A 15,719-nucleotide genomic window follows, 5' to 3' on the forward strand; every position below is an offset into this window, starting at 1 on the left:
GAGGGAGGGAGGGAAGGAAGGAAGGAAGGAAGGAAGGAAGGAAGGAAGGAAGGAAGGAAGGAAGGAAGGAAGGAAGGAAGGAAGGAAGGAGAAATCCAGCACTGAGGTTTTGCAAATGTGTTTATCTCTGAGTGAGGCTTGTGCCTGGCTCTCTGAAGTCTTAAAGGTTTCTGTGAGCTCATTCACAGGCTAGGAACTCCTTCCTCATATCCAACTAGAGCAGTGGTTGTCAACTTCCTAACTCTGTGACCCTTTAATCCAGTTCCTTATGCTATGCTAACCCCCAACCATAAAATTATTTCTGTTGCTACTTGGTAACTGTAATTTGGCGACTGTTAGAAATGTTGATGTAAATAGCTGTATCTTCCAATGGTCTCAGGTGACCCCTGTGAAAGGGTTGTTTCACCCCCAAAGGGGTCGAGATCCACAGGTTGAGAACTGCTGAACTAGAGCAAATAAATGCAGATGATCAAGAGCTTTTTCTTCCCCCTCTTTACTTGTCTGCTGTCTCCTCTGAGTCTCTCCTTGTTGTTCTCATCCGAGTGCTTAAGGCCCTCAGAGTTACTCTTATTCACTTCTTGCCTCTCTTGTCCACCTCCACACCCACACCCCAGAAGATCCAGTGGCTCAAGATGCTTTTAAGGTCCTGTGGCCCCTTGGGATTAGAATAGTACTTTGCAAGATGGAGAAAGTAGAGACTTCCCACCAAGTTCCTCAGAAGCCCCTCCCTAAGTCCCCAGTGCCACCTGCCTCTGATAATGCCACAAAGGATTGTTTTTCCTAGTGACTTTTTTGCCAAATTAATTTTACTGGGTAATTCCTCCCCCAACCCTTGTTAAGTCGTTGTGGGTTTTTTTTTTTTTTTTTTTTTTTTTTTTTTTTTTGTTGTTGGTGGTGGTGGTTTGTCTTTTGTTTTTTGTTTTTTTTTTAAACAGAGTTCATGGTGTGTGCTCATTAGTGTGGGGTATTAATTGATAGCTGTTGAGTGCTTTTAGCTCACACCAGGTGTTCGTGGATTAGCTAACAAATGGGCACCCTGGTGGGTATTTCCCTGACTTAAAAGCAGAGAGTGGTCATTCCTCCACAGGGAACCATTATTACAACTATAATAAAAGTATGAGCCTCATACATAGAAATCAGAGCAAGTGGAATAAGAATAATGAAATGAATATACTGTTCCCTAAGTGGGCTTTTGTTTTTTGTTTTTGTTTTGTTTTTTGTTTTTGTTTTTGTTTTTTGGCTACTTGTATTCATGTACAGTTATTATTACATTTTCTTAGTTGCATTGTAGACTAAAAGCTCAAAATTTGTATCACTAATAAGTATGTGCCATACTGGTCAAAGTAGATGCAGATCTTAGTAAAATAGCCTATAGGTGGGCAAGGTGGCTTTTAAAATATACTCTGCACTCTTCTCCTATATTCTGAAGTGGCATACATTCTGGTTCGTCTTTTTCTTCTGACTTGAGAGTATCCAGAAATCCTTTAAAACAACTACAACAAAACACTGGTGTTTTTACTGTTCAGAAAACTCTTTAAATAAGCCAGAGTCACCGTCGGTCATGAGAAAAGAGCGCCAGTCACTCTGGAAAGGCTTGAATGCCTTTGTGGCTTGTCTCAGCTGGATTGTTTCAGGAAAAATAGATGCTATTGAACCCCTTATGACTTAACCAAGAATAGCTCTCATTTGGATGATCTATTCTGTGCCCAAAATCAGAAAGAAAGGATGGTACTAAGATAAAGGAGGACACACAAACATATTCTCCCTCCCCCTCCCTCTCCCCCCCCCTCTCTCAAGTATGCGATCAAACAATGACTTTTAAACAGTACCCAATGAATGATAAAGCTATGTAGAACTCTTTGGAGCATTGAACATGGTTCTACGCTCTTAGCACACATTTCAGAGGTCCCCCAAAGGCAAGCAGGAACAAGATGTTGATGGACAACCTCCTAGGCCTAGGACAAGTTGTGGAGCACCCACAACCCCATCCATTTTTTGTGGCAGTTGCCATGAGTGGTTCACTGAAGCAGTGAGCTGGAAATGACTCAAACAGATCTGACACACAAAAACACATGGATAAAGTTGAAAGCTTTAAGAAAGTATCTGACTTTTAAGTGATAAGAGACTGACAGAACAGGTTGGTACATCCTCTAAGAAGCCCATGGGGCTAACTCTACCTCTACAGACAGAAAGGGTTTGACAATGCCTGGACCCAGGGCACTCGCTGGTACAAATACAGGATCCTACATGTCTTTCTGGGTCTTTTCAGATAAGGGGTGGGATGTGACTTGGTTTAAGAGAAGATTAGCAAGGCTTATTTTGAATTTCGCAGACAGGTTCAACTGAGCCAGAAGGTAAAGTGAAGAGGCCTTCTAGACCCCAGAACACCTCCTGTGGGGCTTCGCAGTGTAGGGGGATGGGGGCTGATTGTGGTAGCTAAGCTGGATGCTGCTCTGCATAGGTGGCAGCAAGCCAATGCCTGCTTGCACTTTCAAGCCAAAGCTCAAAGCTTAGACTGCCCACATCTTAGGGCTTGAGAGCTAGAGAGCCCCGCAAGACAGCAGGTTGACCTCAGGATGGCTAAGCCACTCTTCCAAGGTCACACGCTGGTCAGGGACTGACCTGGGCCTGGAATCTCAGGCTCTGTCTTCTCCAGCTTTGCAGTAAGAGCCTGGTCGCTGGTGCCAGACTGAGTGCAAGCAGCTTCCGGACATGGGGCCTCTCTGTCTGAATCTGCCCCCACTGCTGGCTGCTGGCGTTCCGGTTGTGACTTGGGAATTGGCAGATCTGCCTCCGAGTGATATATAAGAAGAAGATGGGAGAGAGGTGCCCCCAAAAGGCATGGCTTTTTTTCCTTCTCAGAAACTCATTGCTCTCTGTTCTGTGGCCCGTGGTGGCCTAACTTGGAGATCTACATAATGTACCTGAGTTCGTACTGAATTTTTCCCGAGGCAGGTGTATTTTCCTCATCCTGTTCCAAGTCTTAAAACTGGCATATCTTGCTCTTGTTTCTGTATTAATCAACCTCTTCCACCAGACTTAAAAAGCAGCATGGTAGTAGAATTTTTCTTAGAAACAAAAAAAGGCAGCATCCAGGACAAGACCTACACTTATCTTAGACACAAAACCAGCCACGTTTATGCTTACCATCCACTTGGTCTTACGCAAATATGTCTCCTCTTAGCCATGGCTTCTCAGTCTGTAAGAAGATGTGCGGAGATGTTTAATCCCAAACTAACAATCATATCTACAACAACGGTGGCTACGAAGTGAGCATTCTTCAGCCATCGGAAGAGGCCTTTAGTGTAGTAGAATCATCTCTACACTAAAGGGGCTGCTTCAGGAGACAAGAAAGATGACAAAATGCTCCCCAAAGTCATGCAAACTCTGAATTGTGAAAAGGAACAACAACAGGATAGAAGCAAGGGTAAAGAGGGATATTAGGATAGTACATTGCTGGCAGTGATATTGTCGGGTTTCACCCTCACTCACTGGGAGCCTTTAAGCCTCCTCTCCACCTTGATACAACGTTACGTGCTTCAAGGAAGCTTTTATTTAAGACATTGCTTAAGACAATATTGTAACGTGAAAAGTTTTTTAATGTAATAACAGCTGTGTACTTCTTGTAATTGTCTTTCAAAATGAGTGAAGAAAAATTGGGGCTTGTGCCTTTCTGAAAGATGCAAAATGACTTTAGTCTTACTTGAGAAGTTACACCCCTAGGCTGAGGTCTGCATAGAAATAAGCATTTGTGTGTGAGATCACACAGTAAAGCCTATGCCTGTGTGCAAGAGTGTATTTCTGTTTCTCAGACGAAGCCTACATAGAGATGTGGGTTTTGCCTGCAGTAGAGGTAGGTTAGGAACTTCAGGTAGAGTCCTCCTTCCCTGAGGGGTTTCTGTGTCCCTTGCCTATGGAGGTCTCTTATGGGTATTTGCACACATTACCCAGCTTCTCATTCCTCAAATCAGGCACTCCTTACCTCCGGACACTGACTTCTGCCATATTTCTGAACTGTATGGCCAGCTAGGCCTTGTGAGCTCGGCATATTTGTCCTTACTGCCCCAGAACACAAGCTGGAGGCTTTGCGGTGCTGTAGGAAGGCAGGTCCTCCCATACAATGTGCCCTGCGCCTTCCATAGCAGACTTGGCAGGTCTGTTTGGCCTGGAAATTTTCTTCTTTCATAGAGGCACTACAGTGCTAGAGTCAGCCCCTCCCCGTTTCCTGGAACATCCGTAACTGCAGAAACCCTCCGCCAGTCTCTGAGTCCCGTCACCAAGTGGGAAGGAGTCACGTGCCCATATGTTGTGGACAGCCTTCTGTTACCTCCCTCTCAGACACAGGCAGGAGATAGCTAAAGGTTTGGCTGAGATTGCCAGCCTTGTCAGCATGAAGAGGACACACATTTACCAATTAAAAAAAAAAAAAACGTGACCTTTTGGTTAACATACAGCTGAACTACAGTTTTAAAGAAAAAATTGACATTTTAGCCATCTTAACCAAGATAACACTTGAATTTTGGTTTGGTTTGGTTTGGTTTGGTTTTTTGTTAATGTTTTAGCTTAGTAACAAGGAATGTCCGGAGGTGTCACTACTGTTCTGGTAAAAACTCAGTTGGCTTTACAAAATGGTGATGACCCCAGTCCTTAGTTGTTAAGGTGACATTACTATTTTTTCTCCATAATCAAGGGAGGCATAGCCTTTGCAGTGAGCCATTTGTTTCCAGAGTCATGCCCCAGTACAAGGTTTCATTTGTTTAAATAACACTGTTTATACAAAGGACACCATCAGAGTTAAAATATTTGAAACCGAATAATGCCAAAATATTTGGTTACACTCTGAAGGATGACTTAAAACAACTGAGAATTTTGATATCTCAAAACTTCAGCTTTCAAGCAGACATATTTTCCAAAATATAGTCCCCACATGCATCAGGAAATAAGCTTTCGTTGTTTTATTTACTTACATGACTTTTTATTTTATTTTGCTTTTATTGGTTGTTCAAATTGTGGCCTTCGTTTGTGGTTTTGCAAGTACTTTACTGTAACGTTAATATTAGTAGGGATTTTTGTATATCTGATGTTATTCTGTAAACTCTTCATAGGATAAGAATGGGCTATGCCAGTAGGCCATACTATAGGACATAACATGAACACAAGCCCCTCTTCCCTCCCCTCAACTCAGCGAAGTCCTAGAAGATTAAAGCAACTGTGGGTCCCTGAATTCAAGATGTGGTGTTACTTGCCTAGACAAGGCTAGAAATTTCTGTGGAACTCTTAAGAACAGGCTGGGGAGGTTTGCCCAGCACCCTTCTACAGAGTCATATGGCTACTAATAGCCCTTAAATGCTAAGCATGATAAAGTGAGCTTGTCTTTGCCAGTGAAAGTCAGTGACAACAAAAAACCCGGAATTAGAAATTGAGTTCTTTCATGGTTTGAAAATATGATGTTTTATCCTTATTTCTGACTATTAATTCTTAAGCATACAATTTACATATGTAATGTTTTCCATCTAAATATATGTTGTTTGTTCATTTTTTTTAACACTATGAAAGAAAAATACCCTTCAGCTCAATAGTCCTGTAAAGCCTGAACTTGGTGACTAAATAATATTCTATCTTAGTAGCCATGTAAAGGAGAGGTTTCTCATCAACATACTCTTCAGTTTAACACACTGAACCAGTGTGTCCCAAGGTCAGAAAAGCCTTTTTTGTTTTGGTGGCGGTGTGGTGGCGGTAGTGTTTTGAGACAGGGTTTCACTATGGCTGGCCTGGAACTCACTTTGTAGACCAGGCTGGCCTCAAACTCACAGAACTCAACCTGTCTCTGCCTACAGAGGACTGGAATTAAAGGCATGTGCCTCCATGCCTGGTGTGTGTGTGTGTGTGTGTGTGTGTGTGTGTGTGTACTTTTAAGAAAGATTACACCAAAATTCACAGGAAGGTACAGAGGTTCTCCACACACCTTCTGCTTCCGTATAGACAAGTCTCCTCTTTTATCAATATCAATTCCTCTCATGTGGATGGTGTTTGCTACAATCACCCAAAGTTCATAGGTTACACTGGAGTTTATTCTCGGGGTTGTCCAAGGTGTAGCATTGAAACAGGTTATTATGGGACAGATTCAGGATGAACATGTAACCTTTTAGCCAAGGTTCTACCCTGGTTCTGTGGAAAGGCCAAGGGGAATTTAAAACTAAACTGTCTCATAATGACATATAGCTATGTCCTAAATATCACAATATTTGCCCCATGCTAGATTTGGAACTCTTGATTTACTACTACTACTACTACTACTACTACTACTACTACTACTACTATTATTATTATTATTATTCAGTGTTTATCCCAGATGCTAACCTAATTCAGCATCCCATGCTGTATCTGCTGGCCCCACCCTATGACAAAGCTGTGCAGTACAAGGTCTGGAAAACAGGGAAAATTTTAAGAAGATTGAAGGTGTTAGAGCCAAATTATGTCACTGGGATTGGTTCAAATTGTGTCACATGTAAATTCATGAGTTTCTAAAGCCAGAAAACTTAATTTTTTTGTAACGCCAATGTTTTATTTTTAACTTCTGTTGCACATTTTGCGGTTTGTCCTCACTTTTGATTAATCTTCAGTTGATTAGTAATCAATCTTAACTTTCCGCCTTCCCAGGTTCCTAAGTTAATCATCTACTTAGGAATTTTTAAATTGAGCCTGAGACCTCATAGTGTGAGTCCTTTGTTAAACAGAATCTTTTTATTAAAAAATTAAAGCAATGTTATATTTTAATTAATCACTTCAACGGTATCTATTTTAGAAGTTTGGATTTCTGTATAAGCATTTTTTATAAATATAAGAGAAAAATATAGCTTTTATAATTAAACACACATTCACTTATTTTCTCACCAATTTCTTTCTGAAAAAAAATTTTTTTTAAAGCACAATCAGTTCATTTTTAAAATAAGTCATTTTCCACACTAAAGCAGAACAATTTAAGGATCGATTGTCTTTTTAAGAAAACTCCCTGAGGGAAGTGCTATGAAAAAGTGGTTCTGAGGAGATGGGAGTCAGGCAAGGTGTGTGGAGAACCTCTGTACCTTCTGGTCCAGCTTCTGGAAATCTGTCCCTTCTCCCTCTTGAGGAAGTCATGGCTGAGAGGCCTTTGCCTAGGATTTGAAGCTGTGGGGAGCAGGAGAATGTGGAAATGCTTCCCCACCTCTCAGGCCTCACATATCAATGCTGCTCCTGCCTCCACTGATTCCTGAGATTAGGGTTATTTTAGACTCTAAACATTTTTAGGCCAGGTGTGGTGGTGCACACCTTTAATCCCAGCACTCGGGAGGCAGAGGCAGGAGGATTTCTGAATTCAAGGCCAGCCTGGTCTACAAAGTGAGTTCCAAAACAGCCAGGGCTATACAGAGAAACCCTGTCTCAAACACCCCCCCCAAAAAAAATTTTTTTAGACACTTAAAATTTAGAGCCTTTCATTTCATGAAGATGCAATTTCCCGCAGAAGCCATACTATCATCTTGAAAAGTTAATTTTCTTTCCCCCTCCAAACATGACCCCCATCCCATTATCAAGGCCTCCAGATTCAGAATCCTGCTCCAAGCACTTGTCTACAATCAATTAGTTCCCATCTCTGTGGATCTCAAGTTCAAGGTCAGCCTGGGCACAAAGCAAATGTGCCAGCCCAGACTACGAGGCAAAAGCCTGTCTCAGAAAACACAGACAGTTCCTGTATCTTCTCATTGCCGTCCTCCTAGAGACCATAGAGAAGAAATGACAAACAAAACCAGTGTGTGTTAGCATGTAGGAGATCACAATAGGGGTGAGGGAGTAGGGCATGGAGGGAGGGGTTAGAGACTTGAGAGGAATTGCATTCTCAACAAAGGGGTCAGCAAGGGACATAGCAAGCCATACTTACAGGAGATGTGGGAGAGGCATAGAGTGTTGTGAAGAGCAATGGTCCAGGCTGAAGCAGCCCCACAGAGGCCTGTGTTTGAGCTGTACTTGTTAATCTGAGTGATTTAGGCCCTGAGGACACTTGGCCACACCTAGGGACACTTCTTTTGTTTTGTTATTAGCATGGAGGGGTGACATTATAGTTGGCTTTCCCGTTGTTGCTGTGATAAATGCTGTGACTGAAAGCATCCTGGGGTGAAACGGCTTACTTCATCTACTAGGTTATGTTCCAGCACCTAGAGAAGGCAAAGCAGGAACGAGAGGCAAACACTGAAGCAGAGACCACGCAGGAACCCTACTTCCTGGTTTCCTTCCAGGTTTAACTTCAGCTTCCTTTCTTATATAGCTCAGGCCCACCTGTCTGGGGATAGTTCCTACTTACAGGGTGTGTCTTCCTACATTAAAAAGCAAAAAGAAAGGAAGAAGGGATGGGTGGAAGAGAGAGAGGGAAGGAAGGAGGGAAGGAAGGAAGGGAGAAAGAAAAGAATAAAGAAAGAAAACAAGTAAAGAAAGAAGGAAGGAAAGAAAGAAATAGAAAGGAAGGAAGAAGGAAGAAAGGAAAGAAGAAGGAAAGAAAAGAAGAGAGAAAGAGAAAGAAAGAAAGAAAGAAAGAAAGAAAGAAAGAAAGAAAGAAAGAAAGAAAGAAAGANAGAAAGAAAGAAAGAAAGAAAGAAAGAGGAAGGAAGGAAGGAAGGAAGGAAGGAAGGAAGGAAGGAAGGAAGGAAGGAAGGAAGGAAGAAAGGAAGAACAGACCCCACAAATATGTCCACAGGTCAGTCTGGTGGAGGCAATTCTTCTAATTGAGGTCCCTTTTCTCCAAGTGTGTCACGTTGGCCATCTACATGGTACTACTGGCATAGCCTGGACAGAGGCAAGAAACTAAATTTGGTGTCCTTTGTAAAAGACAGCTTCCTAAAGCAAGGGATGAGCCACCCCGATATGGCAGCAACACATCAGGAAGTGAGAACGCAGAGAAATAGAAAAGATCAAAGATAACCAAGGCTGGGACGTGGCAGAAGCCAGGCCAGGTACAATCTTTCTGCCAGTCTAGGCTTTGGCTCTTAGATAAGGGGACTGACAAGCTTTGGAGCATTCTGGTCACATAGAAGACATGATCTGAGTCTAAGAGTTTACCATTGAGTAGAAAATAGAATGAAGAGAGGCGAGGGGAGTGAGAAGATGCTCAGCCAGTAGTGTGTGCCGTGGAAGCATGAGTATTTGAGTTCAATCCCCAGTACCCGTATAAACCCCAGGACAAGCAACACACCAGCAGTCCTGGTGCTAGGGAAGAGGGGGATGGGAGGATCCTTGTGTCTTGCTGGCCCAGACAGCAAAGCCCAGTTAGTGAGTTCCAGTGTGTCCCAAAAATAAGATGGCAAGCCGCTGAGAAAGACACATGTGTTGACTTCTGAATTTCATGTTTACCCTATACTTGCTCACACGTGTACACAGACATGTACACACATCTCCAAAACAAAGGTGAAGGTAGGTAAGGCAGATGGTTTGGGGGCCAGGTTAGGTTTTTAGGCAAGAGATAAAGGGGAGATTACGTTAGTTCTGAAGCAGTTTATCACTTACAGGAACTAAGCACCCAATGCTAATTTGCACACCACGACACACAGTGCACCCTCGATCCCAGTTTCCAGTCTTTCTTTATCACGTATCACACTGAAGGTGCATGTGTATGTAAAATCTGGTAGCTGAGCTAGGCAGGTAGCCTAGCAACACACACACACACACACACACACACACACAGAGAGAGATTCTTGCTGCATTTTAACAACTAAATGGGTCAGGTTTATGATAGTGTAATTTGAGGTAGAATAGACACAATGTAATCTTTCTGAGCTTGCCAAAAACCAACCAGTCAATCAACCAACCAACCACTAACTCTTTCTAACAATCCTTTTGAAGTTTATTTTTCTAAGGCACATATAACCCAAAATGACTGAATTGCATGAAATGGCATGAAATGACCATAAAAGCTTAATACTTGATTTCAAAAAGGAGTGGGGGGGGGGGAGGCTAGGTTTCCCCTCCCTTTGGTGTGTATTAAATCATCCCAGTGGCTGTTTTCCCCTTAGTTAGCCATACAAGACAAATGCTGGAATACTCAGAATCTCACATGATTATAAGTCTGTCTTCCCCAGAGGTCCCAAACATCCTGGTTCATCTTCCCTCTGTGGGGTCTCCCTAGAACTCACAGCTCTTGTTCTGTTTGTAACCACACAGTGGGAGCCCTGTGTCAGCTGTAACATAGACTGGCTTCATTCCTGAACCCAGGACTGCATCTGTCCCCAACAGCCTCTCCTTTATATTTAAATCATTCAACCATTTCATTAGAACCATGCCATTTGCCATTCATGTCAGTGAAATATAAATACAATCGACTTTTCTGTTTGTGGGGATGGGTTTTAAAATAGAGTTGGATTTTAGAGCTCTTTGTATATGCTGTTTGAATCTGATCCTGCTCAGCCAGGTAGAGTCAGGGTAAACTTACAGAAAAGTAGCAAAGCCAGGAGATATCACATCTCCTCAGCCTCCGAGAGCTGGTTTCTCAGTTTGCCATGATAACCACATACACCAGAATCCTGCAGCAACTTAATAAAATGCAAGTATCTTCATGGCTCCCCAAACCAGGGCACCAAGGTGTCTAGGCACGGAAGTGCATCTTAACCGCAATACACTTAAATGTCCTTGCATTTCAGGGAGCATTTGAGAGTATGTCCAAGTGAGAGCTGTATCCAAGGCTATAAAACAAGACATTAGAAGCCACGTGTCTACGTGCTAAACCTGTCAGATGTTCACATGAACAACTCACTCTTAGAGACTCCTTTCCCACAGGGAACTGTGTCTTCATTACCACACACCTCCTCTCTTTTGACAGCCATATTTTGCAAAGTGTTAGAGGGTACATTTTAGCCTTTGCTTGTAGAGGGCCACTGTGAAGACTTAGTGTCTGTCAATGAATAACCATTTTGCCATGGGTTGGATTCTAGCGAGTTCCCATGACTTAGAAGACTGCCGGAAATGATCGTTGTTGTCTCACTTGACATTTCTGTTTTGTTGGACAGCCAATATGCCTGAAGATTATCCTGACCAGTTTGATGACGTCATGGATTTTATTCAAGCCACCATTAAAAGACTGAAAAGGTCACCAGATAAACAAGTGGCGGCGCTTCCTCGAAGAGAGAGGAATCGTCAGGCTGCAGCTGCCAGCCCAGAGAATTCTAGAGGGAAAGGTCGCAGAGGCCAGAGGGGCAAAAATCGGGGGTGCGTCTTAACTGCGATACACTTAAATGTCACTGACTTGGGTTTGGGCTACGAAACCAAGGAGGAACTGATCTTTCGATATTGCAGCGGTTCCTGTGAATCGGCTGAGACAATGTATGACAAAATACTTAAAAACCTGTCTCGAAGTAGAAGGCTAACAAGTGACAAAGTAGGCCAGGCATGTTGCAGGCCGGTCGCCTTCGACGACGACCTGTCATTTTTAGATGACAACCTGGTTTACCATATTCTAAGAAAGCATTCCGCTAAACGGTGTGGATGTATCTGACCCCGGCTCCAGAGACTGCTGTGTATTGCATTCCTGCTACAGTGCGAAGAAAGGGACCAAGGTTCCCAGGAAATGTTTGCCCAGAGCGGAAGATAAGGACCAAGATGGCAGAGGCAGAGGCAGAAGAAGAGGAAACAAAGGAAGAAGGCAGCCATCGTGGGAGCCTGGTGGAAGAAGACCCAGCTACCGAAAACTGGATACGAGTAAGAATAGCTATCTGAGCACTACAGGGTGGCAGCTGATGTCACCAGAAGCTCAGGGCTGGTGTCCTTGCTTAGCTGTTGCCAGTGTTTATCTGATACAGTCCATGGTCACCATGGTGGTCCGAGTTGTGGATGCACGCAAAGAACCAAGCCAGTGTATCTCCTGTGGTTCGTTTTCACGTGTCTGAAGACGCCAGGGGAATGTGACGATTCCCGTGTCACCTCTTGTCACTTCATTTTACTGCTGAAAATAAGAAAGATGTATTTTCCTGTCACTCGATGGATTCACACTCTGGAAAGGAAAGGGGGTGGGGAGGACAAAGGCTGAGACGGAAAAAAAAAAAAAAGATGACAACCTTTGAATTTGAAAACCGGGACCTGAGGTTTTTTTACATCCAGCATTTTGGGGGACGCTTGGTGGTTGATTCTGGACACAGAGTGCGGGGTATGGAGAAGCTGGCTAGGAACCGAAAAAGGCTGTCCTCGTACTTAGAAACAAACCTGAAGGCATTTCCTCCGTGCCCTCAGAAACAGGAAGCAAGTTGCGGTTTTCCGCAGCATTCTCATAGGAGAGCCATTGGGAAAAGCCCCCAGCTGCCCCGGCCAGGGAGACCCCGGGGCCTGTTGGTTTACAGAGACGGACGTTACATACACAGCTCCGTTCATGCATGGTCACCAGTGACCAGAGAAGCTACTCGATGCAATGCATCTGTTTCAAATACAGAGATATAGAGAAGATATTTATTGAGATTTTAAGTTATTGTTATTTATTACCATTCACTAATGAATATCTCTTTTCTTCCCTTATTTATTAAAGCCTCTTTTCAAAGGTGCCAAAGTATATGTGCTCACAAAATACAAAGGTGACAGAAGGAAATACTAACATTGAGAGCAAGGGTCCATTCTCTTCAGAATATAAGAGGGTTTTTGCTAGGCAAAAATCACTTACTTTTATAAGGCAGTTCTTCACTAACTGCCACAGATTTCAGCATTTCCCCCCCCACCCCCCTTCTTTCTGTAGACAGGATCTCCTGTAGCCTAGGCTGACCTTGAACTTACTGCTTAGTCAAGGGCGACCTTGGCCTTCTGATCCTCTGACTTCCTGTGGTCTTGGCATGGCAGACATCAGTCACACCGTATCCGCAGGACTAAGTATAGAATTCAGGGCTTCATCCATGCCAGGCAACTGTAGGTACCAACTGAGTTACACCCAGCCCCTGCTTTCTATCTGTTAAAGGAAAGGGTCAGGAGGGGCATCTCAGCCCCACCCCTTCACTGGGAGTACCAGTGGCACTGCCATCTGTTTGCATCTCCTCTTCCATCCGTCTGAGCAGCGAGGCCCCAGCTCCTCTGCCAGTTGATTTCAGCTCTTCTTCCCCCTTCATCATGGGCGATATCATAGCCACACACATTCAGAAGGCTGAACTCCCCTTGGAAGCCCTGAACATATTGTCACCTAAAAGTGAAATGAAGGCCCCTGACAGGTAGCCAGGGTTTAACCCCACCGGGTGGTACCTCTTCCTCCATCCTTGCCCACCTGCTTCCTCCCTAAGGTCACACAGACAGGAGAACATGGGGAACCGTGCAGAGAGAGGCCATCTGCCTTGTCCTTTGCCAGGGCTCAGTTGTCACCTGGGCTCGACTTATGCTACCCCCTCAAACCCAATGGAGTCCAAGGAGAAAGATGGACAGGAAGAAACATCTGACTGGCCATAGAACAAAGATGAGGCCCTCCCTCATTGTTTGGAAGGAAGAAGCAGAGGGTGGGAATGGCACCTCTCCCTGCACCCCATAATGTACCTGTCTGGCAGCCGACAAGCAGGTCATGCCTTGAGTCCTATGTTAGAGCTTGTTACAGATTTCATAAATGGAATTTTTACGTAGAAGTTAATGTATCTTTGTGGCTGCTATCCCCCCCCCCGCCCAGAGTAGAACAGATAGATCTAAAATAATAAATGACCAATTAATTGGCCTCTCTCAAATAGTCATGTCAAATTTTCAAAGTAACCAAGAGGTAGAAGTTACTAGGCATCCCTTTCCCCTTTCCGTGGCCCTAAAGACCCAAGTTTCGTATGGTTCCACACCCTGTGCAGGACTGGGAAGTGGAGTTACGTATGTGTTGCTCTCTCACCTTCTCCTGCTCAAGATGGTGACAAGCTCAGCTGCCCATCACATTTCAGATGTCGTTCCGGACCCTCTGTTCACTCCAGAGAATCCTGACAGGTGTGGTAGCTGATGCGCCCAGGTCCAGACACAGCCTCTAGCTCTTGGGGGAATCTCTGGAGAGCTCAGCATCTTGAGCAGGTTCTAATGGGAGCAGGCTGCCCCACCCAGTCCGCAGCAGGGTAAAGTTTGCGATGGTTCTTTACTGTTGTGATCAGCATCTGCCCCAGTAAGGAGCACACTTCTTTGGAAGTTCTGACCTCTCTGATGTCTCGGTCGTTTGTGTTATACAACCAAAGTTCTCTACAGACTTTATTTTTGTACAATATCATTTTGTAACTTTTTACAAATAAAAGCTCATTTCTATTGCTTTCTGTGCTTTTGTATGTATTTCCTCAAGAGCCAGAGAAGTATGCCTTGGCCGGGCAGGCATCAGATATTGATCGAGAACTGTGCCCTTCACCACCATACAGTACCATGGTTGGTCAATGACCATACTCGCCAATTTCTCAGGACCAATCACTACTCAGGTGGGATAAGGCTTGTAAAGTTGTTCTTTACTTATTCATTCAACAAACATTTATGGTGTGCCTACCTTGTGCCAGGTACCATTCAGAGCACTGGTGATCCAAAAGTGTCAATAAATAAATAAATACATCTTTGGCCTTGAGGAACTAAGATTTTGTTTGGAAAAAGACATGGTAATTGATATGGTAGTCACCAGTGCAGTGGTTATTGTCAAGACTGCTAGCAGGATACTGTAGTCAAAAATAACAGTAGAGCCAACTTTACAGGTAACCTTGGGGCTGAATATAAGAAACAGTGTCAACCAATCAGAAGCATCCCAGCAGAAGCAGCAACTTATGCAAGACCCTGAGGGAGCCAAGAGCCTAGACTGGTACCAGATGCTCCCACATGGCAATGTAGTCAAATTGCTGGGACTGTGCAGGCAGCTGTGGTTTACTGTGTTCTGGTAGGAATAGACTAGAGAAGACATGTGACCATCCCGGATTGAGGGAAAGGAGCAGACAACACATTCACACTGTATCAGTGTGGTTTCTGGCTCACCAAGAAAAACAAAAACAGCCAGTGGACAACTTTGGAAATGTCATTCAACCAAGAAGAGTGGGTGTGTTGAAAGCTGGGAAATCCTTAAAAATCAAAAAGGGAAACTTTCACCATACCTTGTAAGACTCTCCTCAGGCCCGGGCTGCCTCAGTCTAACAGCTGGTTCTCTTCCAGGTGAGTGTCCTCCAACAGAAGCTGCTCTGTGACACCAGGCTCTTCGTGCTCATGTGACCATCTTAGGAGGGCTTTTCCTGGGTTAAGCAAGGAATCTGGGCTGGGTGCCAAGTGCAGTAGGTTTAAAATCACTTTTAAAAGAATGAGTCCACTCTTTGCAGACTGTGGCGGCATGTGCTTTTAATCTCATCATTTTCTGAACCCGAGACTCAAAACCAAAATGGAGTTCTGTGTGAGTTACAACCAAGTCACTTTGGAAACAGAATCCCCCCACCCCCCCAGGACAGGGAACCTGAGATGTTGCCACCACTACCACCACATAGCCCACCCTTGCAAATAGCAGAGAGGGATTCAGGTCTCAGCTAGGGGCCTCTGACCCTTTTTCCACTGGGTGATGACGCCATTGATTCCTGAGTGTCTTGTTGAGACACGTTAGCTGGATTGCCACTGTCCTCCCATGCAATAGTTAACTCATCTTCAGCCTGAGCCACACGACATCCTGAATGAAATTAAAACCAAATGCTGCCAAGTCATCTCTGCAAATAAGCTGAGAGTTGGGGAATCAAGGGAAAACACACACTTAGTCACACATAACTGTT

General features: G+C 44.0%; 1 protein-coding gene across 4 annotated transcripts in view; it reads left to right on the forward strand.

Moving 5' to 3' along the window:
* Gdnf (glial cell derived neurotrophic factor) overlaps positions 1-14,244 on the forward strand; it is a 25,893-nt gene extending 11,649 nt beyond the window's left edge. For all 4 annotated transcript variants that reach the window (XM_021208609.1, XM_021208611.1, XM_029544182.1 and 1 more), the window contains exon 3: positions 11,028-14,244. In XM_021208609.1, the coding sequence (XP_021064268.1) occupies positions 11,028-11,512 (485 nt within the window). In that variant the 3' untranslated portion in view covers positions 11,513-14,244. The remainder of the gene's footprint in view (positions 1-11,027) is intronic.
* The last annotated feature ends 1,475 nt before the right edge of the window (positions 14,245-15,719 follow it).

Source organism: Mus pahari, chromosome 11 (assembly GCF_900095145.1).
Source record: "Mus pahari chromosome 11, PAHARI_EIJ_v1.1, whole genome shotgun sequence".
NCBI classification, from domain to species: domain Eukaryota; kingdom Metazoa; phylum Chordata; class Mammalia; order Rodentia; family Muridae; genus Mus; species Mus pahari.